General features: G+C 39.3%; 1 protein-coding gene across 1 annotated transcript; it reads right to left on the bottom strand.

The window, feature by feature from the left end:
- Positions 1-2,532: 2,532 nt before the first annotated feature.
- CCDC47 (coiled-coil domain containing 47) lies at positions 2,533-27,878 on the bottom strand. Its single transcript, XM_044247647.1, has 13 exons — positions 27,690-27,878; positions 20,987-21,255; positions 20,439-20,546; positions 19,797-19,971; positions 11,526-11,647; positions 11,229-11,294; positions 8,917-9,018; positions 8,599-8,709; positions 7,775-7,860; positions 6,391-6,449; positions 5,927-6,036; positions 5,548-5,715; positions 2,533-4,249 (listed from the first exon to the last, which is right to left on the bottom strand). The coding sequence occupies exons 2-13, from the start codon at positions 21,248-21,250 to the stop codon at positions 4,169-4,171; spliced, it is 1,452 nt and encodes a 483-aa protein (XP_044103582.1). The 5' UTR covers positions 21,251-21,255; positions 27,690-27,878; the 3' UTR covers positions 2,533-4,168.

Raw genomic sequence — 27,878 nt, 5'->3', positions numbered from 1 at the left:
TCTCTCGTTTTCAAAATAAGTGGCCCCTCTGCGCAGCAAACGGTAAACTGACAACAGCAAGATGGTAAAAATGGAAGTAAAATTCTTGGCGATGTTCTTTAGAAAAAAAGACCTTCTTCACACGTAGTCTTTGGAATTGAGGGTGCCAGAAAGGTCAGTGCCTGAAAAGATGCCAAATGATGCAGCCACTGCTATGGGGAATTTAAACATGAAGGTTCTTCCCAGCCCACTGGCCCAGCTGCCCTGTCCTCTAACTGGATGTTAATCCGTCAAGGTGGCTGAAAGGTCTCGCCATCTTCATGACTGCCCACAAATGTTGGTTAGAGAAACCTTTGGCCCAGCTTCTGTTGTGACTGTTTCTAGAAGCAAATTTCCATTCACTTCAGTTTTCCTTGCAAATGGACCTCCTAAATCCAGGTAACTTAGAAAACCAGTGTAATAGAAGGTCAACTTTCAGGGTTTACAAAGACTCCCTGCTTTGCTTTTGACTTGTGATGAGCAAGTTTTGCTTTCAACTCAAAGCATCCAGTTTAAATTCACTGGCCTCTTCAAGATACCGTATAAATTGTCAGAAAGGTAAGGTAAAACTAATTGCCTAGAATACTCAAGTGAGGGAAATGCTTATGATGTTTGGTTTAGTAAAATGGGCAGGATTATTTAATTTGTAGAACTTTTTATATGTCAGTGCATTATACATGTTGTCTGTTATATCACAAGGAGGAAGAGTGGAGAATGCTCCCTCACAGAGGAGGAAACAGACTTGTTTGAACACTAGGACAGCACCAGGGTCTCGGCTACAAACCCAGAGCTCTTTCCTAAAGCAGAAAACTGGCTTTTAGCTTCCAGCTTTGCTACAAACTTTCTAAGTGATAGTTACATTAAAAAAATAATAAGATGCAGAAGAAAGTGATATAAGCATTTATGTTCAAAACGTGATAGGAAATAATTACTTAAAAAGGCCTGGCTGTCCTAAATAAAAGTCATCCTATTTGGATAAAACCAAAGAGGTGAAATTTTAAAAGGCAGTTAATTTTATTTGGTAGTTAATTTTAAAAGATGAAGGTAAGAACAAAATATCCTTTAAAAGTGGTATAGTAGGGGTACCTGGGTGGCTTAGTGGGTTAAAGCCTTTGCCTTGGGCTCAGATCAGGATCTCCGGTCTTGGGATCAAGCCCTACATCAGGCTCTCTGCTCAGCAGGGAGCCTGCCTCTCCCTCTCTCTACCTGCCTCTCTGCCTACTTGTGATCCCGGTCTGTCAAATAAATAAATAAAATCTTAAAAAAAAAAAAAGTGGTAGAGTAGATGTACGCTTCTGCCTTTCAGAAGAAAAAAGTCCGTTTTATTCTGAAGTTGGTGTTCTCAGTTAATGGAGTTGAGAAGATAGCATTCAACTTGTCCAAGGATCAAAACATTATACTTTCTTTCAAATACACATAAATCTTTTGCTGATCACCAAACTCTAGAAAATAAGGAACATCATACTTTTCACTATTGTTTTAGCAGGGTGTCATAAAGCCACTCCTGTTGGGTGTAACTACCTCTCCCCTTTTATATCCTTAAGAAACATTCAAAATAAGTAGAAACATGAACAATAAGGATAAGGAATCTGAGATGATAAAGTTCGGTATTTCATCCATCCCACCAAAACCAATAGATCCTTTGTATAATACTGCTCTAAATAATTTTCATGTGCCTATTCCTATTGTACGGGGGAGTGAGAATACCAACCAGTGTTTTTCTTTGGTCTAAGTCTCATCTAAAGAAGTTTCAACTTCTAGTGCATGACAGGAAAAGGTTCTGTTACTAAGGAAACAGAAAGGGATCACTGTTCCCCCAACCCACATTCCAAAGTACCCTGTCACATTTTGCAGATAAAGTTAAGAGAACCCTGAAAGGATCCACCTGGTTTCCATTGGGAGAAAGAAAAGCAAAAGAGAATAAAGCAAAAATGTACCACTTGGAGTACAGTCCAAGATGATACCTCACATGTTTAAAGTACTGTAGTTTATGAAAGAATTTCACACATATTATATATCTCTTCGTGCTAACCTACCTGTAAGGTAGGAAGAAAACAGTTACTATCTTTACTTTGTAGGAAGAACAGAACAGAGAGTCAAAGAGTTTAGTGACTTGCCCAAAGTCAAGGGCTTAGTATTGACTTTGCTGGCACTACAGCCAGGTCTTCTAGTCCGGTGCCTGTTTTGTCCTTACTAAGGGCCCATGCAATGCAGAAAAGGAGGGCTTGGTGGTTTTCCAATATGTGACAGTCAACAATATTCTCCTCTCATACACGGGATAGATAATGGTGTCTTTTTTTTTTTTTTTTTTAAAGATTTTATTTATTTATTTGACAGAGAGAGGAAGGGAAGCAGGCTCCCCACTGAGCAAGGAGCCTGATGCAGGGCTCGATCCCAGCACCCTGAGATCATGACCTGAGCCGAAGGCAGAGGCTTAACCCACTGAGCCACCCAGGCGCCCCGGGCTTAACTCTTGAAGGGCAACCCCAGAAAAGTAAAGGCGGCACTCTGAGATTTTTGTCAATTAGTTTAATGTATGTCCATAGGTAGTTCATATGAATGCTTAAATTACAAAATTAGCTGCCATGGTCCAAATGTGTGGGACTTTAAGAAAGCTTTTAATAATCAAAAGATAGCTAAGCATATCAACTTTGATTTCTAAAATGTATTTTAAACTTCGTAAAACAAGGCTAATTCTAGAATTATATAGCATTAAAGTAATTAGATCTTATGTTATTTTGTTATTTTAATAACTTAATTTCATGAACTGTTAAAAAAAATATTACATTTGCAACTCCCAGTTTACACATTTCTGCATTAACTTAGAGAAAAATCCATGTGAAAAGTTTCCATGCAGTTACAAAGGCAGCAGCACATACTGCTTTCACAGCAATTTGTTATTGCCTCAGAACACACCTGCACATAAAGCATCAACAAAAAAATATCCACCCACCCCTCTCCCACCAAAAAACCCAACCTTTTCCCATCCCCAGCAAAAATTACCTGGTACAAGCAGTGACTTAAAAAATGCTTTCTTAAGTAGGAAGCATTTATAAAATGCAGAGATCTGAACAAGCTAAATGCTCGTGCAGATAGATGGGCCTCTCCCCCAAGAGTTCCTTCCTCAAGAGGCAGAGAGAACTCTCAATAGTTTAGGAAAGCTCATTTTTAAAAGTGTATTTATGCATATTCATGGCTATTTCTTTGAAACAATATACCTAGCCTCAACTGTGAAAGAAATAAAAGCAGAAGGAAAAGCAAAGGGACACGGCCGTAACACAGAGAACAGAGCTTCTCTATGAACACACCCAATAGTTTGCAACAACCAAGAAGGAACAACATGTGTAACTTCACACAGACCACTGATCTGATCTAGGTGAAGCAGTTAATTTTTCATGCATTTGTTACTCAAGGAAAACGAACAACCACTTAAATACAGCATTCACATTGTCATTAGCTCATGGTATCCGCTCAGGAAAAAACTGTGCTCCTGTACTACCTATCCTTAGAATTTTCCATGTACGTGTAAATATCCTAAACCCTATTAACACTGTCATCAGCACCTCCCACCTACAAAACATACACTGAACTACATTATGTTTTGAGTCCCTGAAATTTCAATACCACATATAGTGTTCTAAATTTTACTGTTTTACAAAGTTAATGTACACACAGAAGAAAACACCAAGCAATGTGTATTGTGCAATTCCAATAGTTATTTGTGGAATCTTGGTTTAGAGTCAGTCTTTACAGCCTTGCAACTACCCAGTTTAAACAAAGAGCAACAATCTAATTATGTATCTATAAATTTCATGATATTTCTTCAAATATCAAAGCACTAAAAGCACTGATGATTCATGTTATAATTTTAAAAGTATTTAAAACCACACAGATTCATATATCATTCCTTTTATAAAGTAATCAAAATAATTTGGTTATCTGGAAGAGAATTACTGAAACAGAGTCCTTCCATTGCCTCTATAACCTCTGTATAACTCCGAACCAAAACCAGAACAGGTGATGAAATAAGGATTTCTTAGTCACTTGGGAGTGTTTGGCCTTTAAGATGAGAAATGGACTGGTATTTTTTAGGTTTCCCATGAATTCAGAGCTTACAGGTAGCATCAGGACTCTGGTCTCTATGATGATTCTACATGGCTTTCACTTTGATTTGTTTCATTTTCATTTGCTTCTTCTCTAATTTCTTTTGCTCACGTCTCAAGGCAGCTTCCTAGAGAAAGAAAGGGAATCCAAACTAAGCACTAAGCACACATAGAAAAAAACAAAACTAGAACACTGCATATATTATTCAAAAACCTAGTCTATAGTCTATAACTTTCCAAAAGACAGTTATAAAAACTGCTAATATCTATGCTGGTTAATGAAAATTAGCTTAAAGTGAAGTAACGGTAACTAAAACCTCAAATTAGAAAGAAACTAAACACTACATTTAAGCAATTTTGTTATTCTGATTTTTCCTATACCCAGGGACCACTAACCCAACTTTCATCATAACATTTACATGTTATCTGCCAAGGATGTGTACTTCAGTTCAGAAATTAGGCTATTAATGGTTCATCTCTTCTTATAAGTGTAGACATTAAACCTGAGCACAATACTTCAGTGCATAAATATAAACAAAAAAAATACTAGGATTCTCTATTCTATAATCAAATTAAACATTTTATAAAACAAGATGCATTAGACCACAGGGCACATGTGCTGGCTTCTACTGAAATTCCTAATTTCTTTTTTTTTTTTTTTTTTAAAGATTTTATTTATTTATTTGACAGAGAGAGATCACAAGCAGGCAGAGAGGCAGGCAGAGAGAGAGAGAGAGGAGGAAGCAGGCTCCCCGCTGAGCAGAGAGCCCGATGCAGGCCTCGATCCCAGGACCCTGAGATCATGACCCGAGCCAAAGGCAGCGGCCCAACCCACTGAGCCACCCAGGCGCCCTGAAATTCCTAATTTCTTTCAGTTAAGTGTTTGGCTTGAAAGATGAGAGTGGAACTTTCAAAATGGGATTGTGCTGGGGAAAGGATAATTTATATCATTCTCCAGGATCACAGACTTCATCTAACCTGGTTTGAGGAAGATGGATTATTTATTGTTCTTTTTTTTTTTTTTTTTAAAAGATTTTATTTTATTTATTTGAGAGAGAGAGACAGTGAGAGAGAGAATGAGCGAGGAGAAGGTCAGAGAGCGAAGCCAACTCCCCATGGAGCTGGGAGCCTGATGTGGGACTCGATCCCGGGACTCCAGGATCACGCCCTGAGCCGGAGGCAGTCGTCCAACCAACTGCGCCACCCAGGCGTCCCTATTTATTGTTCTTAATAAGTGCTATCAACTAAGTAATAATGCCCCAAGTGCAGAGAAAATGCTAAACTTTTAAGCCTGTGTACATTCCTACACAGAATTACCTTTACAGTCAATGATGCATAATTAGGAGTAATTACGTTACCGTAATTAGAAGGTGCCCTTCTAAACCCTAGTTTTACCATTAAGCAGGGTAAGAAACATCGGTCTTACCTCCAGCCTGCGCTGTTTCTCAGGATCCTCCTCATTCATGATTCGCTCCTTCTCTGCTCTTTTCTTCTCCTCACGCCGAGACTGTGCAGCTTCCTGTCTTTGCACGTGTGTTAGCTTCAAGAAGTTTTCTTCTACTCGAGCTCGGTTTTTATCTGCTTTCTGTTTGCCCTTTTCCCCAAGAAACAAGACGATTTGTAAGAAATCCATTTCAATCAAACAGAACCAAGTCCCATTTAGGGACTTTTATAAAACTATTCCCATTTAGCACTTTAAGGTCAACTAGCAAAGATAAAATCGCTGAAATCATTGCTCTCTGACTCCCCCCGTGGGAAAACAACAATAAAAGGTGCCAACTTAAAATACAGGCTGTGGGTCTTACTTCTCTGTTGAGTCGGAACTTTTTGGCTTTATCAATAGAATAAATCACCATGTTCATCAAGGGTAGCAAAGCCTCCATATCCTTTGGGTAAGTGTTACCTGAGCCAGGCACTGGAAAACAAAGCCATTTTCCTATTGAGTTAATGGCAGCATTAATCCTTCTGGGTCACCCAACTCTTTTTTTTTAAAAATTAATTAATTAATTAATTAACTAATCCCCCCCAACTCCTTTTTTTGATATTAATAGACTCCTTTCTCCAAGTGTCTTAGGCAGCTAAAAAGCAGCAGAAAATAGAAATTAAAATAAACAGAAGGACCTCTTATTGAAGAAACCCCAAAACCAACAAGCTGGCAGGCATGGGGCGGGTTTTAATGTAGCTTTTTATGGCTGTCATAAAGGAAGAATATTCTCCTTAAGATCCTCTCACAGATCCTCTTGTAAGGGCAAGACTACAGAACACTTACCATTAAATGTAAACAATAGTGTCCTCTTAGTGTCAGGTAGCTTTAAAGGCTGACCTTCCCTGTCATAAAAGAAAGGTTATTTAGAAAGAACATAAGAGAGATACTTCCCAGTCACGTCTATCACCCAATTCATTTAGATGAACAGATTCCTGCAGATAATCAGCACAGTATTTGGCTTGGCATCCCCAGTTACATATAATCTCAGAGCCTGAAGGAGCTTTACAGGTCCCTGGTCCACTTGTCTTATCTGATGGATGCATTCCCAAGTGATCTTTATCCTACACCTGAACACCTCCAGTGCTGTTCTCTAGGCAGGATCTATTCCTCTCACCTGGGGAGCCCAAATGAGCCTATACTTAAGTATGATGATTGTATTTTTAAAAATATTTTTGTTTATTTTGAAGGATTTTTATATTTTATTTCCAACTCCTACTCTATCTCCCTATAATGAAGCATCTTTATTTTTGAGTCAGGCTCAGAATAAATTTAGAAATGATCTACTATAGCATATATAATTTAGTTCTGACTCACCAAAGATTCCTTTGCAATCTTTAACTATCGACCCTCCCTCCTCCCCTCACACATTCAAGGCTTCATGAATGTCACAACGTGATACTTTGCCCACAGTGTTGTTATTAAGCAAGGCAAGGAATGCAACACTATCCACAGGAATAAGGTCCTGAATAATTCTGACATACAAATAAAATCCAGATTAGCTTTTAACTGTATTTAACTCCACAGATTGTGAGAGAGAGACCCTTAACCAAAAATTTAGGTCAGAACCAATTCTACACCAAGGGAAAACTTAAATAAGTATGCGCTCCTGAGATAGGATGTGATTTCAAGCAACAAATTTAAGCTCTGAATATGAATACTCAAATAATATTACTCTGAAGTCAGAATCTCTGCACATTGAGAGCATCTGATAATATACTAGAATATAATCACCCAACTATTCAAAGAAGAAAGCCAAAAAGGCCATGAAATAAAATGCAGAGATCTGCAGTCAAACATAAAGGAAAATCACAGATTTGTATCATAAATTAAAAAGGGGGGAAAAAAAAACTTTGACTACAAAGGACAAAGAGATTAGCAATTGCATTTTCTTTAGTATCTGCCAACCTGTAAGAGTCTCATCTACCTCACTGAGTGGCTGGTGCATCCATGTGGCGACACTGCGAACGGGGGGCTTATCTCTTTGTCGCCCATAAGTTTTCAGTTACCTTCATGACACATGCAGTCAAAGTGAAGGAAAGCTTAGAAAGCCTGTCAACAACTTCCCTCACTCATTTGTTAAGGTAAATTGCAGAAGCACCTTGCAGGTGTTTCAACACAGAAAGCTAATGGGGATGGTTAATTTCAGTATTTTTTATCTCATACGTACTCTTGCATAATTTTTGGACCAGAGAACTGGTCTGAAAAATGAACGGATTCAATCTTGTCAGCATAGTGTGTAAGAAAGTGAACCATCTGAAATAAAGAAAAAAAAATTTTTTTAAAGTAGGGTTTGATGCATTTCCCTTTTTTCATAATGATAGTCACTCCTTAATCCTCCCTGATTTTTCACAACAGCATTAAGGTTAAAGCTTTTAAAAAATGAAATTTAGATAAGGGATCTCTCTAAATAGCACCTTTAGTCATACCAATGATCAAATTTCTTCTTAGTGAGCAGCTGAAATTATATCTCAAAATAATGTTCTAAACAAGAATGAATGTATGAAGATAAAACCTAAAATAATTTCAGGGGACTCTTCATAAACACATCACCTTGAACTTACATTAGAAATGTCTTTGAGCTACTCTATACTTTTGGATGCTAAGATATGCTGGCTGTTACCATTCTATAACCAACAGAAAGAAATGGTTCTCTATACATTTATCCTCTTCTACACTAACTGAAGCTAGGAAAAAAATGGTTTCAATGGACTAAATGACATGGTGATAAGGATCAATGCTATAGTCCTTTTTAAAAAAACATGAAAGCCATTAGCAATCCTAGGAATAAATTGCTCTTGATTCAGAGAGAAGTACTTGACTAAGCAAACTCTTTTGACAAGTTCATCTATTGCTTAAAGAAGGTATTTTAATGTTTGTGTGGGAAAGGAATGGAGCAACGTCATAAAATGAAGAACGCTGTGCAGTGTGGCTTTTAGGGGGAGCGCCTGTCATTGCTATGGTCTGCAAATGTAGGTCTTCTATTGCATTTACCTTTGTATCCATCATTCCTTCTGTGACTTCTCCCATCTCTGACAGGATAGCCAAGGAATCTGGCAGTCCATACTTTGCTCCAGACTTAGGTTTGTCACTACAAAACTCACTCTAGAGGAAGAAGTAATTGAAGGTAAGACATGATATTTTATTATGCACAAACTTTTTTTCCTCAAGATAATATGTTCTGACCTATTTCAAAGTGGCGCTTAACAAGTCAAATGATATAATTAATTACCCTATGCTTTAGAGCTGAATGCCTATGTAATAAGGAGGAACAGTTCTACATGTATTTGAGTTGAAAACAGTGAGACATACCAGATCCTGCATCTCTTTCTGTAGTCGCACCAAGGCTTTCCGAGTGCCAACAGCAAATACATAGGTATCCATGTCTTCATCATTCATGGTTACTTTTATTTGCTTTAAAAACAACAACAACAAAACCCACCTGTTAGGTTCTGTGATAGGCAGAGTCCTATGATGACCCCCGAGAGTCCCACCCCCTGGTGTCTACATCCTCCCCTTGAATGTGAGAGGAAGCTGTGAGTGTAGTGGCTATCACTCCTGTGATTATGTTGTGTCATGTGGCAGAAGGCTGCTGAGCAGATGACACTGAGTTAGTCAAAAGGGACTTTATCTAGGAATGACCTAATCAAGTAAGCCCTCAAAAGGGTCTGCGCCCTAGTTGAAGAAAAGAGTTGAATTGGGAAAGGGCTTCTGGGTGTGGGTGGGGGATGGAGATCATGTGGCAAAGACTTCAGAATGGTCTCTAGGAGCTGAATAGTTTCCACTTGGCAACAGTAAGAAAATGGGGACTTAAAACCATGGGGAGCTGACTTCTGTCAACAACATGAATGACCTTAAGAAGAGGACCCCAAGCTCTCAAAATTCAAGTTGCTGAACATTTGGACTTGCTGGGAGGGCAGTGTATCCAGAGAGGGCCTGGAAGCCCTCTGCATACTACCCCCACTCCCATAACTTGCCTCTCTTCCATTTGGCTATTCCTGAATTGTACCCTGTCAATAAAAATGTTTTCCTGAGTTCTCGGAGCCATTCTAACAAACTACTGGACCTCAAAGAAGGGCCATGGGAACTCTTGATTTATAGCCAAGTAATCTCAGAAGTACAAGACTTGCCTGGGACCTGCAAGTGGCATCTGAAGTGTGAACAGTCTTATGGAACTGAGACTTTAACCTGTGGAATCTGGCCCTAACTCCAAGTCAAATGTGAATTGAACTGAATTGTTGGACACACAGCTGGTATCTGGACAACCGGAGAACTGGCTCTTCGTGTTGGAAAACACCACAGATAAACAGTTTTGAATATACCGCACTGGACCAGTGAGATAAAGTTACAAACCTCAAGAGTCTGGTATGATAAAACATAGCTCTATTTGTCCTCCTAACTATATCTTAAAATGTCTGGGTCAAAAATTACCAGTATATAGAGGGAAGTGTTAAAGTAGGGAAATATAACAAAGACCTGGAAAGATGGCAGCTCTAAAAGGAAAGGTTTTCTGCTCTTTCATCACTGAGCAGAAATTACACAAAACACCTAAACAAAACCCAGAAAAAGGACTAAAAAATACAGAGAATCGTGTTTGTTGAGGCTGTTTATCTTTGCAGAAAAAATAAGAGATAAAACAATGGCTGACTCAAGAAAAGATACTAAATCTACTTCAAGAAAGAACTGAAAATGATTAAAACAACACTCTAAAGAGTAATTTCCACAAAAGGATAGCTGAAGAGGCATCAAAATCTCGTTTCCTACCTAATAAGACGGTATCTAGTAGGAGAAAGAATGACAGAGGACTCTCAACTGTTGAGGCTTTAAAAATTAGTGGATTAAACCAACCATCAGTGGCCATATTAGAAAAATTAAAATAAGCAAAAGATACAGATTTGCAACTAAAAATGAGGCCTTTAAAATAACACGAGTTTTGATCTAATGACATTTCTAAGTATCTAATCATATGACTAATACAGTATTTGTTAACCAAATACTACTTTGTATTTTGACACATATGCAGACATCTCTTTTCTTCTAGTTTATATAAAAGAAACTATATTTTTCAGTATATTTTGGTTTCTCATAGCAGTGGGAACCAGCACAATTATTTGTTGAATGAATGAAAGGGGGCGGATTTGGCATTTCTGGCAAAGGATACAGTTTGCAGATTAACCTGTTGATACAAATAAAGGGAAGAAGATACACAAAACAATAAGGTCCCAGATCATGATTTGAACTTATTCAGCCCAAGATGTATTACTTGAAACAAAAAATATTTAAGAAACCCACCTTACTGTCAAAGATAAAAGCATTCACGAGGCACAGAGTGAGAAGTGAGAGCAAACTGTGACAACTATTTTCCCCTCCATCATCCAGGCTGATTCAGCGAATTTACCTAGTGATAGAGTATTATCTCCTTCCCTACAAAAAAATGCATGTTCCCTACTCTCCATGGTTGGCACACTAAGTAGAAGATAAGCCATCTAAACAGAAAAGGGTCGATTTTCGACAAGGGACCCAAGTTGCTTCAAATTCAAACAGAATTCATCCAGGAATGGAATAAGCTCTAAGAAGTTAAGAATTTAATCTGTACAGAGAAAACCAGCAGGTAGAATACATACCACTTGATCACTCACTGGTCTCATCATCCGGGCCAGGACATTCAATAAATCTTGTCTCTTGAGGAACTGAAAAAACAAAAGAATAGATGCAACTTTATTTTACTGTAAAGAAAAGACCATGAAGGGAGAATCGAATATTTTAAGAAATATAATCTACATTTGCCAATTAGTAGAAAGATGATTTTTCTATTTTATTTTTAGCTAAAAAAGAAAGGATGAGATAGTGAATTTGGATTTGGAATCACACTGGAAAACAATTAAGGAAGATACACATTGTATCAGAAATTCCATACTTACTCTCAGCTGGATAAGCATCCCTTCACAGCACACTCGACCAGAACACCACAGGTTATAGATATGCTCATTCTCCTGGTTCAGCTTTCCTGTGCTTGTGGCTTCTTTGTTAGTTCCATCATCCCCTGGGGGTAAAACCACTTAATGTGATCTGCTGAAAATGTGGGGGCTTTACTATCTTACAGAACTCTCCTTTGGACATACAATAGATGGTCATCATTGCTTTTAATACTCTTTGTCTCCATCAAAAAACTATGGACTCTAGGGGTGCCTGGCTAGTTGAGTTAGTAGAGCATGGGACTCTTGAACTCCAGACTGTGTGTTCAAGCCCCACGTTGGGTGTAGAGATTACTGAAAAATGTAATCTTAAAAAAAATAATCATGGACTCTACTAGTATTACTTGTAGATAATGATGATTAGTTTGGAATATAAATTTCTCAAAAGTAGATACAAAATGGAGCAAAGTCAGTTTAAATGTCTCTATCAAAGGTTAGATAAAACTCCTTTGCAGTGAATAAAAAAATACCATTAATAAGAACTATTCATCGTTCCCTCCTATGTCTCCTATGGATTAACTTTAACCAAGTTTAGTTTTCCAACAGCAACATGGTAATAGTGCTATTAAGAGTTGTATTTTAGATCGAGAACCAATCATTTCTTCCTTCATTTAATTCTTTAAGTGTATAAAAGAAATTGTTCAATGACACAAGGTAAAGCAGACCAATACACCAAATGAAAACATAAGGGGTAGTGGAAGGCATTAAAGGCTGTTCATTTTTTCCCCTAATTTCCAAGTCAAAAATGACCCTGAAATACTTTGGTACAGTGGAGAGAGCAAGCATGGACACTAAAAGCAGGCAGACTAGGTTCTAATATCATGGTTGCAATTTAATAGCTTAGACAAATTTTAATACTTCTGGACTTTTGTTCCTCCTTAAGAAAATAGAACATATCCAACTGAGAGTATTGTTGCAAAGATTAAGTAAGAAACAATGGGGGAGGAGTCAAGATGGCAGAGAAGTAGCAGGCTGAGACGATATCAGGTAGCAGATCAGCTAGACAGCTTATCTAACCATTGTGAACACCTACAACTCCAATGGGAAATCGAAGAGAAGAAGAGCAACAATTCTAGAAACAGAAAATCGATCACTTTCTGAAAGGTAGGACCTGTGGAGAAGTGAATCCAAAGTGACGGGAAGATAGACCACGGGGGAAGGGGGCTGGCTCCGGGCAAGCGGCAGAGCAATGGAGTACAAAATCAGGACTTTTAAAAGTCTGCTCCACGGAGGGACATCGCTCCAGAGGCTAAATCGTAGGGAAGTCCACGCGGGGTCAGCATAACCCCAGGTCCCGCAGGGTCACAGAAGGACCGGGCGTGTCTGAGTGTCGCAGAGCTTGCAGGTATTAGAGCGGGGAAGCCGGCTATAGCGACAAAGCTGAGGAGTGAGCTCTCAGCTCGGGGTTACCTTGAACCCGGCACAGGCTGGGTAAGTTCGGAGCACAGCCAGAGGCCAGGGAGACAGAGTGACTAAGCACTTTTCTCCAAGCCCGCGGCTGGAGGCCAGGGAGACAGAATCGACAAGCGCGAGCCATTGAGCACTTTTCTCCAAGCGCTGCCAGAGGCCAAGGAGATGGGAACGATTGGGTGCTCTTCTCTGAGGGCGCACTGAGGAGCGGGACCCGGAGCTCTTGGTTCCTCTGGGCCAGAGACTGGAAGGCCACCATTTTCATTCCCGTCCTCTGGAACTCTACGGGAAAGCGTTCAGGGAACAAAAGCTCCTGAAAGCAAACCTGAGCAGTTTACTTAGCCTGGCCCCTGGTAAGGGTGGGGCAATTCCGCCTCGGCAAAGACACTTGAGAATCACCACAACAGGCCCCTTCCCCAGAAGATCAACAAGAAACCCAGCCAAGACCAACTTGACCTACCAAGGAGAACAGCGGAATTCCAGAGGAGGAGAAAGCAAATCTTTTCTGGACAAAATGACATGGCAGAAAAACTCACCACAAAAAAAAGAACAAGAGGCAATACCGAAGGCTGCGGACCTAATCAATACGGACATTGGTAATGTGACAGATCTAGAGTTCAGAATGACAATTCTCAAGGTTCTAGCTGGGCTCGAAAAAGGCATAGAAGATATTAGAGAAACCCTCTCTGGTGAGATAAAAGCCCTTTCTGGAGAAATAAAATAACTAAAATCTAACCAAGTTTAAATCAAAAAAGCTATTAATGAGGTGCAATCAAAAATGGAAGCTCTTACTGCTAGGATAAATGAGGCAGAAGAAAGAATTAGTGACATAGAAGACCAAATGACAGTGAATAAGGAAGCTGAGCAAAGAGAGACAAACAAATACTGGACCACGAGGAGAGAATTCGAGAGATAAGTGACACCATAAGACAACACAACATTAGAATTATTGGGATTCCAGAAGAAGAAGAAAGAGAGAGGGGAGCGGAAGGTATATTGTGAATTATTGAAGAATTATTGTGAGAATTTCCCTAATATGGCAAAGGGAGCAAATATCAAAATCCAGGAGATGCAAAGAACGCCCCTCAAAATCAATTAAAATAGGTCCACACCCCGTCACCTGATAGTAAAATTTACAAGTCTTAGTGACAAAGAGAAAATCCTGAAAGCAGCCCAGGAAAAAAAGTCTGTAACATACAAGGGTAAAAACGTTAGATTGGCAGTGGCCCTATCCACAGAGACCTGGCAGGCCAGAAAGAACTGGCATGATATATTCAGAGCACTAAACGAGAAAAACATGCAGCCAAGAATACTATATCCAGCTAGGCTATTGTTGAAAATAGAAGGAGAGATAAAAAGCTTCCAGGACAAACAAAAACTGAAAGACTTTGCAAACACCAAACCAGCTCTATAGGAAATATTGAAAGGGGTCCTCTAAACAAAGAGAGAACCTAAAAGTAGAAGATCAGAAAGAAACAGAGACAATATACAGTAACAGTCACCTTACAGGCAATATAATAGCACTAAATTCATATCTCTCAATAGGTACCCTGAATGTTAATGGGCTAAATGCCCCAATCAAAAAACACAGGGTTTCAGAATGGATAAAAAAACAAACCCATCAATATGCTGCCTATAAGAAACTCATTTTAGACCTGAAGACACCTCCAGATTTAAAGTGAGGGGGTGGAAAACAATGCACCATGCTAATGGACATCAGAAGAAAGCTGATATATTATATCAGATATATATATCTGATCAGAAAGCTGATCCTTATATAGATCAATTAGATTTTAAGCCAAAGACTATAATAAGAGATGACGAAGGACACTATATCATACTCAAAGGGTCTGTCCAACAAGAAGACCTAACAATTTTAAATATCTATGCCCCTAACATGGGAGCAGCCAACTATATAAACCAATTAATAACAAAATCAAAGAAATACATCGACAACAATACAGTAATAGTAGGGGACTTTCCACTCACTGAAATGGAAACATCATCTAAGCAAAAGATCAACAAGGAAATAAAGGCCTTAAATGACACACTGGACCAATGGACATCACAGATATATTCAGAACATTTCATCCCAAAATAACAGAATACACATTCTTCTCTAGTGCACATGGAACATTCTCCAGAATAGACCACATCCTGGGTCATAAATCAGGTCTCAACCAGTATCAAAAGATTGGGCTCATTCCCTGCATATTTTCAGACCACAATGCTCTGAAGCTAGAACTCAATCACAAGAGGAAATTTGGAAAGAACCCAAATACATGGAGACTAAACAGCATCCTTCTAAAGAATGAACGGGTCAACCAGGAAATTAAAGAAGAATTGAAAAAATTCATGGAAACAAATGATAATGAAAACACAACAGTTCAAAATCTGTGGGACACAACAAAGGCAGTCCTGAGAGGAAAATATACAGCGGAAGAAGCCTTTCTCAAGAAACAAGAAAGGTCTCAAATACACAACCTAACCCTACACCTAAAGGAGTTGGAGAAAGGACAACAAAGAAAGCCTAAACCCAGCAGGAGAAGAGAAATAAAGATCAGAGGAGAAATCAATGAAATAGAAACTAAAAAAACAATAGAACAAATTAATGAAAGTAGGAGCTGGTTCTTTGAAAGAATTAGTAAGAATGACAAACCCCTGGCCAGACGTATCAAAAAGAAAAGAGAAAGGACCCAAATAAATAAAATCATGAATAAAAGAGGAGAGATCACAACCAACACCAAAGAAATACAAACAATTATAAGAACATACTATGAACAACTCTATGCCAACAAATTCGACAATCTGGAAGAAATGGATACATTCTAGAGACATATAAACTACCACAACTGAACCAGGAAGAAATAGAAAACCTGAACAGACCCATAACCAGTAAGGAGATTGAAACAGTCATCAAAAATGTCCAAACAGGACAAATATCATATGATCTCCCTGATATGAGGAAGTGGTGATGCAACTTGGGGGCTTAAGTGGGTAGGAGAAGAATCCAGACAAACCATAAGTGACTCTTAATCTCACGAAACAAACTGTGGGTTGCTGGAGGGAGGGGGGTTGGGAGAAGGAGGGTAGGGTTATGGACATTGGGGAGGGTATGTGCTTTTGGGTAAATTGGAAGGGGAGATGAACCATGAGAGACTATGGACTCTGAAAAACAATCTGAGGGGTTTGAAGTGGCGGGGGGGTGGGAGGTTGGGGTACCAGGTGGTGGGTATTATAGAGGGCACAGCTTGCATGGAGCACTGGGTGTGTTGAAAAAATAATGAATACTGTTTTTCTGAAAATAAATAAATTGGAAAAAAAAAAAAAATCTCCAAACAAACAAAAGTCCAGGGCCAGATGGCTTCCCAGGGGAATTCTACCAAACATTTAAAGAAGAATTAATCCTATTCTCCTGAAACTGTTCCAAAAAATAGAAATGGAAGGAAAACTTCCAAACTCATTTTATGAGGCCAGCATCACCTTGATCCCAAAACCAGACAAGGATCCATCAAAAAAGAATTACAGACCAATATCCTTGATGAACACAGATGCGAAAATTCTCACCAAAATACTGGCCAATAGGATCCAACAGTACATCAAAAGGATTATTCACCACAACCAAGTGGGATTTATTCCAGGGCTGCAAGGTTGGTTCAACATCCGCAAATCAATCAATGTGATACAATACATTAATAAAAGAAAGAACAAGAATCATATGATACTCTCAATAGATGCTGAAAAAGCACTCGACAAAGTGCAGCATCCCTTCCTGATTAAAACTTTTCAAAGTGTAGGGATAGAGGGCACATACCTCAATATTATCAAAGCCATCTGTGAAAAACCCACTGCAAATATCATTCTCAATGGAGAAAAACTGAAAGCTTTTCCATTAAGGTCAGGAACACAGCAGGGATGTCCGTCATCATCACTGCTATTCAACATAGTACTAGAAGTCCTAGCCTCAGCAATCAGACAACAAAAAGAAATTAAAGGCATCCAAATCAGCAAAGAAGAAGTCAAACTATCACTCTTTGCAGATGATATGATACTCTATGTGGAAAACCCAAAAGGCTCCACTCCAAAACTGCTAGAACTTGTACAGGAATTCAGTAAAGTGTCAGGATATAAAGTCAATGCACAGAAATCAGTTGCATTTCTTTACACTAACAACAAGACAGAAGAAAGAGAAATTAAGGAATCAATTCCATTTACAATTGCACCCAAAACCATAAGATACCTAGGAATAAACCTAACCAAAGAGGCAAAGAATCTATACTCAGAAAACTATAAAAGTACTCATGAAAGAAATTGAGGAAGACACAAAGAAATGGAAAAATGTTCCATGCTCATGGATTGGAAGAACAAATATTGTGAAAATGTCTATGCTACCTAAAGCAATCTACACATTTAATGCAATCCTTATTAAAATCCTCCCCTTTTTTTTTCAAAGAAATGGAAGAAATAATCCTAAAATTTATATGGAACCAGAAAAGACCTTGTATAGCCAAAGGAATATTGAAAAAGAAAGCCAAAGTTGGTGGCATCACAATTCTGGACTTCAAGCTCTATTACAAAGCTGTCATCATCAAGACAGCATGGTACTGGCACAAAAACAGACACATAGATCAACGGAACAGAATAGAGAGCCCAGAAATAGACTCTCAACTCTATGGTCAACTAATCTTTGATAAAGCAGGAAGGAATGTCCAATGGAAAAAAGACAGCCTCTTCAACAAATGGTGCTCGGAAAATTGGACAGCCACATGCAGAAGAATGAAACTGGACTATTTCCTTACACCACACACGAAAATAGACTCAAAATGGATGAAGGGCCTCAATGTGAGAAAGGAATCCATCAAAATCCTTGAGGAGAACACAGGCAGCAACCTCTTTGACCTCAACCGCAGCAACTTCTTCCTAGGAACATCACCAAAGGCAACAGAAACAAGGGCAAAAATGAACTAATGGGATTTCATCAAGATCAAAAGCTTTTGCACAGCAAAGGAAACCGTTAACAAAACCAAAAGACAACTGACAGAATGGGAGAAGATATTTGCAAACGACATACCAGATAAAGGGCTAGTATCCAAAATCTATAAAGAGTTTAGCAAACTCAACACCCAAAGAACAAATAATCCAATCAAGAAATGAGCAGAGGACAGGAACAGACATTTCTGCAAAGACGACATCCAGATGGCCAACAGACACATGAAAAAATGCTCCACATCACTCGGCATCAGGAAATACAAATCAAAACCACAATGAGATACCACCTCACACCAGTCAGAATGGCTAAAATTAACAAGTCAAGAAATGACAGATGCTGGCGAGGATGTGGAGAGAGGGGAACCCTCCTACACTGTTGGTGGGAATGCAAGCTGGTGCAACCACTCTGGAAAACAGTGTGAAGCTTCCCCAAAAACGTGAAAATAGAGCTACCCTATGACCCAGCAATTGCACTACTGGGTATATATCCTAAAGATACAAACGTGGTGCTCTGAAGGGGCACGTGCACCTGAATGTTTATAGCAGCAATGTCCACAATAGCCAAACTATGGAAAGAACCTAGATGTTCATCAACAGATGAATGGATAAAGATGATGTGGTATATATATATACAAGGGAATACTATGCAGCCATCAAAAGAAATGAAATCTTGCCACTTGTGACAACGTGGGTAGAACTAGAGGGTATTATGCTTAGTGAAATAAGTCAATCGGAGAAAGAGAACTATCATATATATGATCTCCCTGATATGAGGAAGTGGAGATGCAATGTGGGGGGTTTGGGGGGTAGGAAAAGAAAAAAATGAAAGAAGATGGGATCGAAAGACTCAATCTCAAAAAACAGACTGAGGGTTGCTGGGGGGAGGGGGGACGGGAGAGGGTGGTGGGGATATTGACATTGGGGAGGGTATTTGCTACAATGAGTGCTGTAAATGTGCACACCTGGCATCCACAGACCTGTGCCCCTGGGGATAAAAATACATATGTTTATTAAAATAAATTAAAAAAATAAGAAACAATGTATGCAAAGTACCTAGCATAACACAGAAACAGTCAGCAGAAGAGCTGAGATGGTTACTTGCTTACTAAAAGTAAACAATGTGTGAAAGGCCAAACTGAGGTGCTTACTCCCTACACTACCCAAGTACAGGGCTTCCTCTAAGGTCCTTCAGTGCATACCTTTTCAGTGGATCCAAAACTAAAGTTCCCAGAATGTGAGGAAATTCTAAAGGATTTCTAATTTCTTTTTTTTTTTTTTTAAGATTTTATTTATTTATTTGACAGAGAGAGATCACAAGTAGGCAGAGAGAGAGGGGAAGCAGGCTCCCCAGTGAGCAGAGCCAGATGCAGGGCTTGATCCCAGGACCTTGAGATCATGACCTGAGCCAAAGGCAACACTTAACCCACTGAGCCACCCAGGTGCCCCAAGGATTTCTAATTTCTAAATGATGAAATGAAAGCATTTATCAAGATACCTGAAATGTCAAAATTCCTTTTTTCCAGGCAGACTTCTATCAACTTGTTTTAATAGCACTAATTATCTCATTCCAATCAGAAGAGGTTAATCAATAACTGCTAACTGGCAATTACTGATTAATGAAAAATTAGAAGATTACTTCATAGATGCAATTAATTCAGTACTTGAGACCTAATAAAAATGGAATCCTTCCTAAGAGGAAAAAAAAGCATCCTCTTCAGCAGTGCATGAAAGCAGTTAGATGCTTATATTGAGGAGAAAAAACAGTTCTTACCAGGTGGCGATCAGGCATGCAGCTGGATTTATATTAGCCTAACTTACCTACTAAGGTAAAGTTGCTCTCCAAAAGCTCTCTGTGAGTATTAAACCAGGCTTGAGCAAGACGGCTGTTTTTATTCTTCCCAATGATATAATTCATGATATAGGCGAGCAGACCAGTCACCATCAAAATTTCTAGATAATAACTCTCCCAACTGTTCTGGAGGTGTGCAGGCACCTAAAGATGAACAATCATTCCACTTAATGTTGGGTGAGGTTGAAGGATGGAGTCTAACTCATGGGATAAAGGGGAATAAGGGAAGTGGATAATTTAGGTAACTGTCGCTGAATATGGTTATACATTGAAAAATATGCCCATTTTGGTTAGCTTTTGGAAAGATTCTTTAAGGAAATGTTAGGACAATCAAATGGAATGAAAAGCTGGAAATTTAACTTGATTCTGAGTCCTACCAACCAAATAAACCCAGTTTACAGTCTCTTCATCATTCCTTGATAAATACAACTAGAAGACTAGAAAAAAAAATAGGGGTTGCTTCTCTAGGTGTGGAGTTTTATCATTAGACTCGATGTCAAATTCTCACTATTACATCAGCACCAGCTACATGTCACGAATTATATTTCTGCGATTAATAACAGCCAGATATTTTGTTGGTTAGTCTGGAATTCAGAATCCGGTATACCTACATCAACAATTGTTATTGGGTCTTTATTTTTGCTAGAAGTAGTATCTGGTTTGTCTTCATAACCTTCAAATTCTTCATCATCATATGGCTCACTCTCTGTATCTCCCTCCTACAAAAAGCAGGAACAATCTGTTTTCCCCTACAAAGGTGCCCAGCAATTGCATCTCATTTTTGTAGGCAACATTTGTAGAGGAAAACAAAACATGTAAGTAGCAGCACAGAACACAGAAATGCTCCCTATTTGTAACAAATGGTAACTCTCCATGCATTTGAACTGACACAATTCCCACCCACACACAGGATCCATTCTCCACCCCTTTCAACCAGGGTCTCCATAGAGAAGAAAAATACAATTCATTCTTCTATCAATGTAAAAGATGGAACACACCACAAAACATCCAGAAGAACTCCGCCTACTGAACACAAGTGAAGATAGCAGAGAGTAAAGATCTCCTTAGATCTGGGTGTTACTTTTAATGTCTGGAGAAAGTGCCAGTTACAAATCTTCCCATTGTTCCACTTTCCCAAAATCAAGAAAAAGAACCTCACCTGGGTATCTGTATCTTCAAAATCTCCTTCTTGGTTTTCATCCTGCCCTTCTAACTCCACAGTGGTCTCGTCTTCGTCATCTTCCGTTGTTATCACCCGCTGAGGATTTTCAGTAACAGAATCTTCTGTGACATCCTCGAATTCAGCAAAGTCATTATCATCATATTCTACTATGTCTTCTTCATCCTCAAAATCATCAAACTTGGCTTCAGAGACACTCCCGAACACCAAGAGGACAACACAGAAAGCAAGGAAGGCTTTCATTGCACCTAAAAATGAGTTAAAAAAATAAACCAAAACCCTAAACGGACAGCCATTCTTCTAAACATACCAATCAAATTTTGTAAATAGTTAAAAAATAAATCTATGACCCTCTTGCTTTTAAAAATTTAATATAATTCATTTCAGATAGCATTATATAAAGAGCACTGAGGTAAGGGGCAAGAGGACTGGGTTCTAGTCTGGACAATGTCACTAGTTATCTGTGAAATCTTGGACAAGTCATTTAATTTCTTTGGTTTCTTTTTTTTATTATTGTTGTTATTTTTTATGGATTTTTTTTAAAAGATTTTATTTATTTGTCAGAGAGAGAGAGTGAGCAGGAGCACAAGAAGGGGGAGAAACAGGCAGAGAGAAAAGCAGGCTCCCCACGCAGCAAGGAGCCCGATGTGGGACTTGATCCCAGGATCCTGGGATCATGACTGGAGCTGAAGGCAGATGCTTAACTGACTGAGCCACCCATATGTTCCTTTAGGTTGATTTCCACTAACACTATGTATTAATCCTAAGCATTTAGGAAGTGGGAAGTAGTATAATGAAATAAGAACAAAATGTAACTGTTTATCTATTAGCAATCATTCGTGAATAGAAAAAAACTTTCATCCTTAGGTCAACTTTGTGTGTGATATATGAACATCATCATCATCAAAGCAAACATTTAAGATACAAAAGTTCTAGGCCCTGTCCTAAAGGCTTTATAAGAAGCCACTAACTTAATCCTCATAACAACCCTCTGAGAAAAGTAGCATTAACATCTCCATTTCACAGATAAGTAAAATGAAGCACAGAGATGCTAAGTAATACAGATACCAAGTGGCACAGAGCTATGATTTGATCCCAGTTATTCCCCCAGAATCCCTACTGTGAACCACTTCTCAACCTGCTTCTCAACTGTAAGCCAGTGCTGTGATTTCACATCACTTAAAGTAGTATTTTTTTTCTAACAAAATTGTTCCTAGTGTACATGATGGAATTAAATACATCAGCATTTCACAGCTTTCTGAAAAGAACACTAGGTATTCCACGATCTAAACAAGTTTCCGAACCAACAAATATAATGAAATCCGATCTGTGACAAAAATGTGCCAAATGATATGAAAACATAGATGACAATGAAATCATCATACCAAACAGGTTAAGACATTACCCAAAAAAGGGAGTACATGTGATCTAGAGTTTGAAGAGTACTTAGAGTTAAACCATCAAATCTATTTAGGCTGTATTTCTAGTCCTCCCCTCTCATCTGAACACCAGCCTTATAATAGCACCAATTGTGTAACAGACATGTCCATTTCTGTGCTCTACACACTTTTCTGGATAGGGTCAAATAATAAATATTTTAGGCTTTGTGCACAACATACTGTTCTCCATTACATGTTCTTTTTTAAAACAACCCTTTAAAAATGTAAAAACCATTCTTAGTTCATACGCTATACAAAGACAGTCTGTCTTTCAGGCTACAGTCTGCTAACCACTGCCCTACAAACATCTCAAAATTAACAGATACCTAAATTTCTCTATCTCTATGTTAACATCAATCCCATTTTTCCAGTTTTACTTGTCGAAAAGAGCAAGATATCTACTTTCTCATTTCCTTTTCTCCTTCATATCTAATCAGACATCAAATCCTTGTATTTCCTTGTTTGGTTCCCAAAGACACCATGACAATCCAAGTTATCAACACCTGCTGAAGAATCGGTGTTATCCTAAATGGTCTCCCCATCTCAATTCTCTCCGTATTCCCTACTTCTCTTCCCAAAAAAAACACACTGCCTTTCTAAAACACAACATTTGTTACGTAAGAATTCAATAACCATGAAAGGCTAACCAATTCCTACAGAGTATTATAAACTCTTCTGGCTCTCGCTGCTTTCCATAAGATGATCCTACTATATCTAATCAAATGTACCCTCACTGAACACATCATCACATCAAATACTATGCCAACAGAAGGAAAATATCATAAATTTGCATGATACTTTAGCTTCAAGATGTGTTACTGAAAGTATTACTTGTGATAGTAAAAAATCTGAAACTGTGGGGTTAAACTGTGGGTACATACAAAAAACAAATTTATTTTCTGTCCATTAAAAATTGTTACAAATGAATTAAGAACACCTCTTGTTTTAGAAGCAAATACACAAAAACAAAAAGGTTTAGAAGGATGTGTATCATAGTAGTTATTTTGTATGGTAAGATAATGGGCATTTTGCCTTTACTTCTTAATTTTTCTATGATGTGCTTTTGTAAAAAGTTCTTTAAAAAAATAAGGGATACCTGGGTGACTCAGTTGGTTAAGCATCTGCCTTTGGCTCAGGTCATGATCCAGAGTCCTCGGATTGAGTACCACATCTGGCTCCTTGCTCAGCGGGGAGCTTGCATCCCCCTCTGCCTGGCACTCCTCCTGCTTATGCGCACATGCACACTCTCTCTCTCACACATAAATAAAATCTTTTTTTTTTGAAGATTTTAATTTATTTATTTGACAGAGAGAAAGATCACAAGTAGGCAGAGAGGGAGGCAGAGAGAGAGGGGAAACAGGCTCCCCACTGAGCAGAGAGTCCTAGATCCAGGACACTGAGAGCATGACCTGAGTCGAAGGTAGAGGCTTATTAACCCACTGAGCCACCCAGGTGCCCCAAATGAAATCTTTAAAAAAAAAAAAAAAAAAAAATTAAAGCATGGTTCCTGTGCTCAAGAAGAGGTGCTGCAGACTATGGGATAGCTATAGCACAGAGCCCTGGTATCTTAGAAGTCTGGTAAAATGGAGCATTGGGTTTATAGACCCAAGTCAGGGAAATTAGGCTAGGAAGGCAAGCAAGAGCCAGATCATGCGATCCTTACTTAAATACCACATGAAGAAGTTTGGGTGCTTAGAATCAACTAAGAGTTTAGGTAGGAGAATGGCACTTTCAGATTTGCAAATTAACCCTGATAGCTCATATGTAAGGTGAACTGGGTTTCAGGTGGAATGTACCTGAGGCAGGAAAACTAAAAGTGGCTGAGATAGTTAGGTAAGAGATAAAACAAGACTGAACTGGCAATGCTATTGGGGATGAACAGGAAAACAACTTGACAAATACTAAGAATTATACTGGTCAGCATAAAGTGACTGGATATAGGAATGTGGGAAAGGAAGATCTGGGTGATTCTAAGTTTTGGCTTAAATCATAACTGAACAAAGTCATCTTTGAGATAAAGAACAAAGGAGGAAAATTGGGGGGGGGGATAAATTAAATTTAGTACCTGTTGAAAAGTTTGGAGTGTTTTCAGGTAGTATGTTAGATGATTAACATTTACCTCTTGATTTTCACAAACTCCCTATAAAAAGGAATTATTACCTATTTACAGAGGGAGAAAAGGAAGTGGTTTGAAACAGAAGTCTGGAGTTCAGGACAGAAGCCTAACTAAGATGGAAACAGAGATGATGCCAGAATGAGCTCCCCAGAGAGTATTAAGAATTAGGTTAAAAAACAAACACCAAAACTCTTGAAACAAATAACAGCTAAGAGGTGGGCATAATGGGAAGAACTGGAATGGGAAACTAAGAAGGAATGGTTAGAAAAAAAAAGGGGGGGCACCTGGGTGGCTCAGTCAGTTAAGGGTCTGCCTTTGGCTCAGGTCATGAGCTCAGGGTCCTGGGATGGAGTCCCGTGTCAGGGTTTCTGCTTGGCGGGGAGCATGCTTATCCCTCTCCCGCTGCCTGACGCTCTGTATGCTTGTACTGTCTCTCTCTCTGTCAAATAAATATAATATTTTTTTAAAAATTTTTAAAAAAGAGTAGATGTTTAAAAAGTTCCCATCACAAAGAAAAAAAATGAAAAAAGAGAAAGAAAAAAAAAAGGGACTCTTGTCAAAGTGGTATTATAGAAGTCAAAGGAGAAGCATATTTCTAAGATGGAAAAGAACTCAGTTTCAGTTGCTGCAGAAAGTTCAAGCAAAATATGGACCAGAAATTTCCAAATACTTGTAACAAAATCATTATTGGCAATTGTAAGGAAGTGGTCAAGATGGAAGGCAGAATGCAGGGATTGAGTGAGGTGAATGGGTGGTAAAGGGAGTGAGCACTACTCTTTCAAGGTGCTCTGGGATAGTGAATATTCTGTATCTCATATTTATAACACTGTAGACTCTTAAAGGAATCAGTTCACTATCAAAGGCTATTGCCCAATACCTTGCAATCCATGGCTGATCAAGAAATATAGGGGTGCCTGTGTGGCTCAGTGGGTTAAAGCCTCTGCCTTCTGCTCGGGTCATGATCCCAGGGTCCTGGGATCAAGCCCCACATCGGGCTCTCTGCTTGGCGGGGAGCCTGCTTCTCCTCTTCCCCTCTCTGCCTACTTGTGATCTCTGTCTGTCAAATAAGTAAATAAAATCTTTAAAAAAAGAAAAGAAATATACTTAAAATTAGGGGCACCTAGGTGGCTCAGTTGGTTAAGTGTCTGCCTTTTGCTCAGGTCATGGTTCAAGGGACTGGGCTCCCTGCTCAGTGGGGAGTCTGCTTCTCCCCCTGCCCCGCCCCGTGCTCATGCTCTCTCTCTCTCAAATAAGTAAATAAATCTAAAAATGAAAGAAAAAAATATACTTAAAAGTAAACGAAATTAATAAAATTTGAAAGGCACAAATAATGTGAGAAATGCCACAAAGGACAGGCCAACGGCATAGCCTTTCCAATATCTGGTCTTGGAGGTTAGCACCAGGTTAACAGTAACCTTAAAGAGGTTTGTGATATGTCTCCAAATATCTCTAGTTCCTTTAATAATCGTTTATTATAGTTAAAAATGGAAGAAATGTGAAAAAGAGCACATACTTTGGTTGAGTTACATTTGCTTTAAAACATAAGCAGTACCATTTACAAGCCATATGATCTTGTACTAATTACTTAAAATTCCCTGTTCCCCACATACCTATTCACTATTTGCCTCAAAAGGAGGTAGCTGGTATTACAGGAGATATGTGCCCGGCATATAAAAGGCATTCAATAAATATTATTTCTCCTTACTTCCTTCAAGGCCTGTGCCTATGAACACCCTTTAAGATTTAAAAAACTTAATTCTTAGAGCTTCCCTGTCCAAATCTCAATCTTATACTTTTTCAAATAGAAGCAAATAAAGATTAACATTGGCACAGACAACTTGAATAACTGCCAAAAAGTCATCATTTCAATCATAACTTCCAGTTAGAATGTTCACATCATAGAAACATTATTTTTTTTTTAAAGATTTATTTATTTGACAGAGATCACAAGTAGGCAGAGAGGCAGAGAGAGAGAGATAGGAGGAAGCAGGCTCCCTGTTGAGCAGAGAGCCCTATATGGGGCTCGATCCCAGGACCCTGGGATCATGACCTGAGCCGAAAGCAGAGGCTTTAACCCACTGAGCCACCTAGGCGCCCCCATAGAAACATTTCTAAGATAACTCAGCACTGTAACACGGCTTCTTCAAGGTTATTTGGGTTAAAGTTATCCAAGCCACTTATATCTTGGCCTTCCTTCTGAGAAGTTTCTCTGCTGCACCTGTCATCTCATTTTCCAAAGGCACAACTCCCTGCCAGGCCTCCCAGTCTTGAGAGTCCTGGGGCAGGGAACACAAGCACTAACAGGTCTGATTTAGTTATCTCCCTAGCTCACTGGGTGGTCTCTGGGTAACTGGGTCTGTACTTAAAAACCTGAAGAGGAATAAGTGGGGGAAATCATTCCTTTTTGTCGTTTTATTATTTTTTTAAAGATTTATTTGTCAGAGAGAGAGCGAGCGCACAGGCAGGCAGAGAGATAAGCAGGCTCCCTGCTGAGCAAGGAGCCCAATGTGGGACTCTATCCCAGGATGCTGGGATCCTGACCTGAGCAGAAGGCAGCCGCTTAACACACTGAGCCACCCACGCGTCCACTTGTCATTTTAAATTAGGCCTTTCTGACAACTACCAGACTACCAGACTTTTGAAAAACATGTAGACATTTCCCTGTCTCCTTACACCCCTCGGATACAAACGGACTCATGTCAGAAACCTTCAGAGAAAACCAGCCAGAGGTTGTTGCTTCTGTTAAGCCACTGGGGTCTAGTCTTTCCCACCATGGAGAATCAATTCATCCTAACGGTTATACTCCATTCTTCCTGTTGCACCCTGTAGCTTCCTGTAACTTTGCCCTTCTAGCTGGCATTTGCCCGTAGCTCTGCAGGCAAGTTCTCAAAAACGTCAAAATCACCCCAACCCCGAAGACCAAGAGAAAATGGGCCTTGGGGTGGACGAAGTTTGTTTTCCATTTTAAAGAAGGCCAGGAGAGGTGAGAAGGCGCGATCCATGTCACCCCGGGCCTGACTTAGTGGGGCTGGGTGGGAAACGGGACCTGGCTAGGCCCCGCAACTTAAAAGTCACTGCTCCGCCTGGCTGGGCCCCACCGACTAACGCGTCATGGCCCGTTTCGTACCTGAACTGCGGCTAGAACCCGGCCCAGTGCTCCTGCAGCCGCCGCTTCTAGGACCGGCTGCCACTTAAGCGGTCGCCGCGATTTTACTGCCCTCGATCTCTCTAGGACGCAGCCGAACCAGGTAGCTCAGTCACGCTAAGCCACTCTTCACGTAGTCTCCGCCATCCGTTACGTAGAATGCGTGCGGAC

This window comes from Neovison vison, chromosome 5 (assembly GCF_020171115.1).
Source record: "Neovison vison isolate M4711 chromosome 5, ASM_NN_V1, whole genome shotgun sequence".
NCBI lineage: Eukaryota > Metazoa > Chordata > Mammalia > Carnivora > Mustelidae > Neogale > Neogale vison.
The sequence above is the reverse complement of the archived record's forward strand: the minus strand, read 5'-3'. Positions and strand labels throughout refer to the sequence as shown.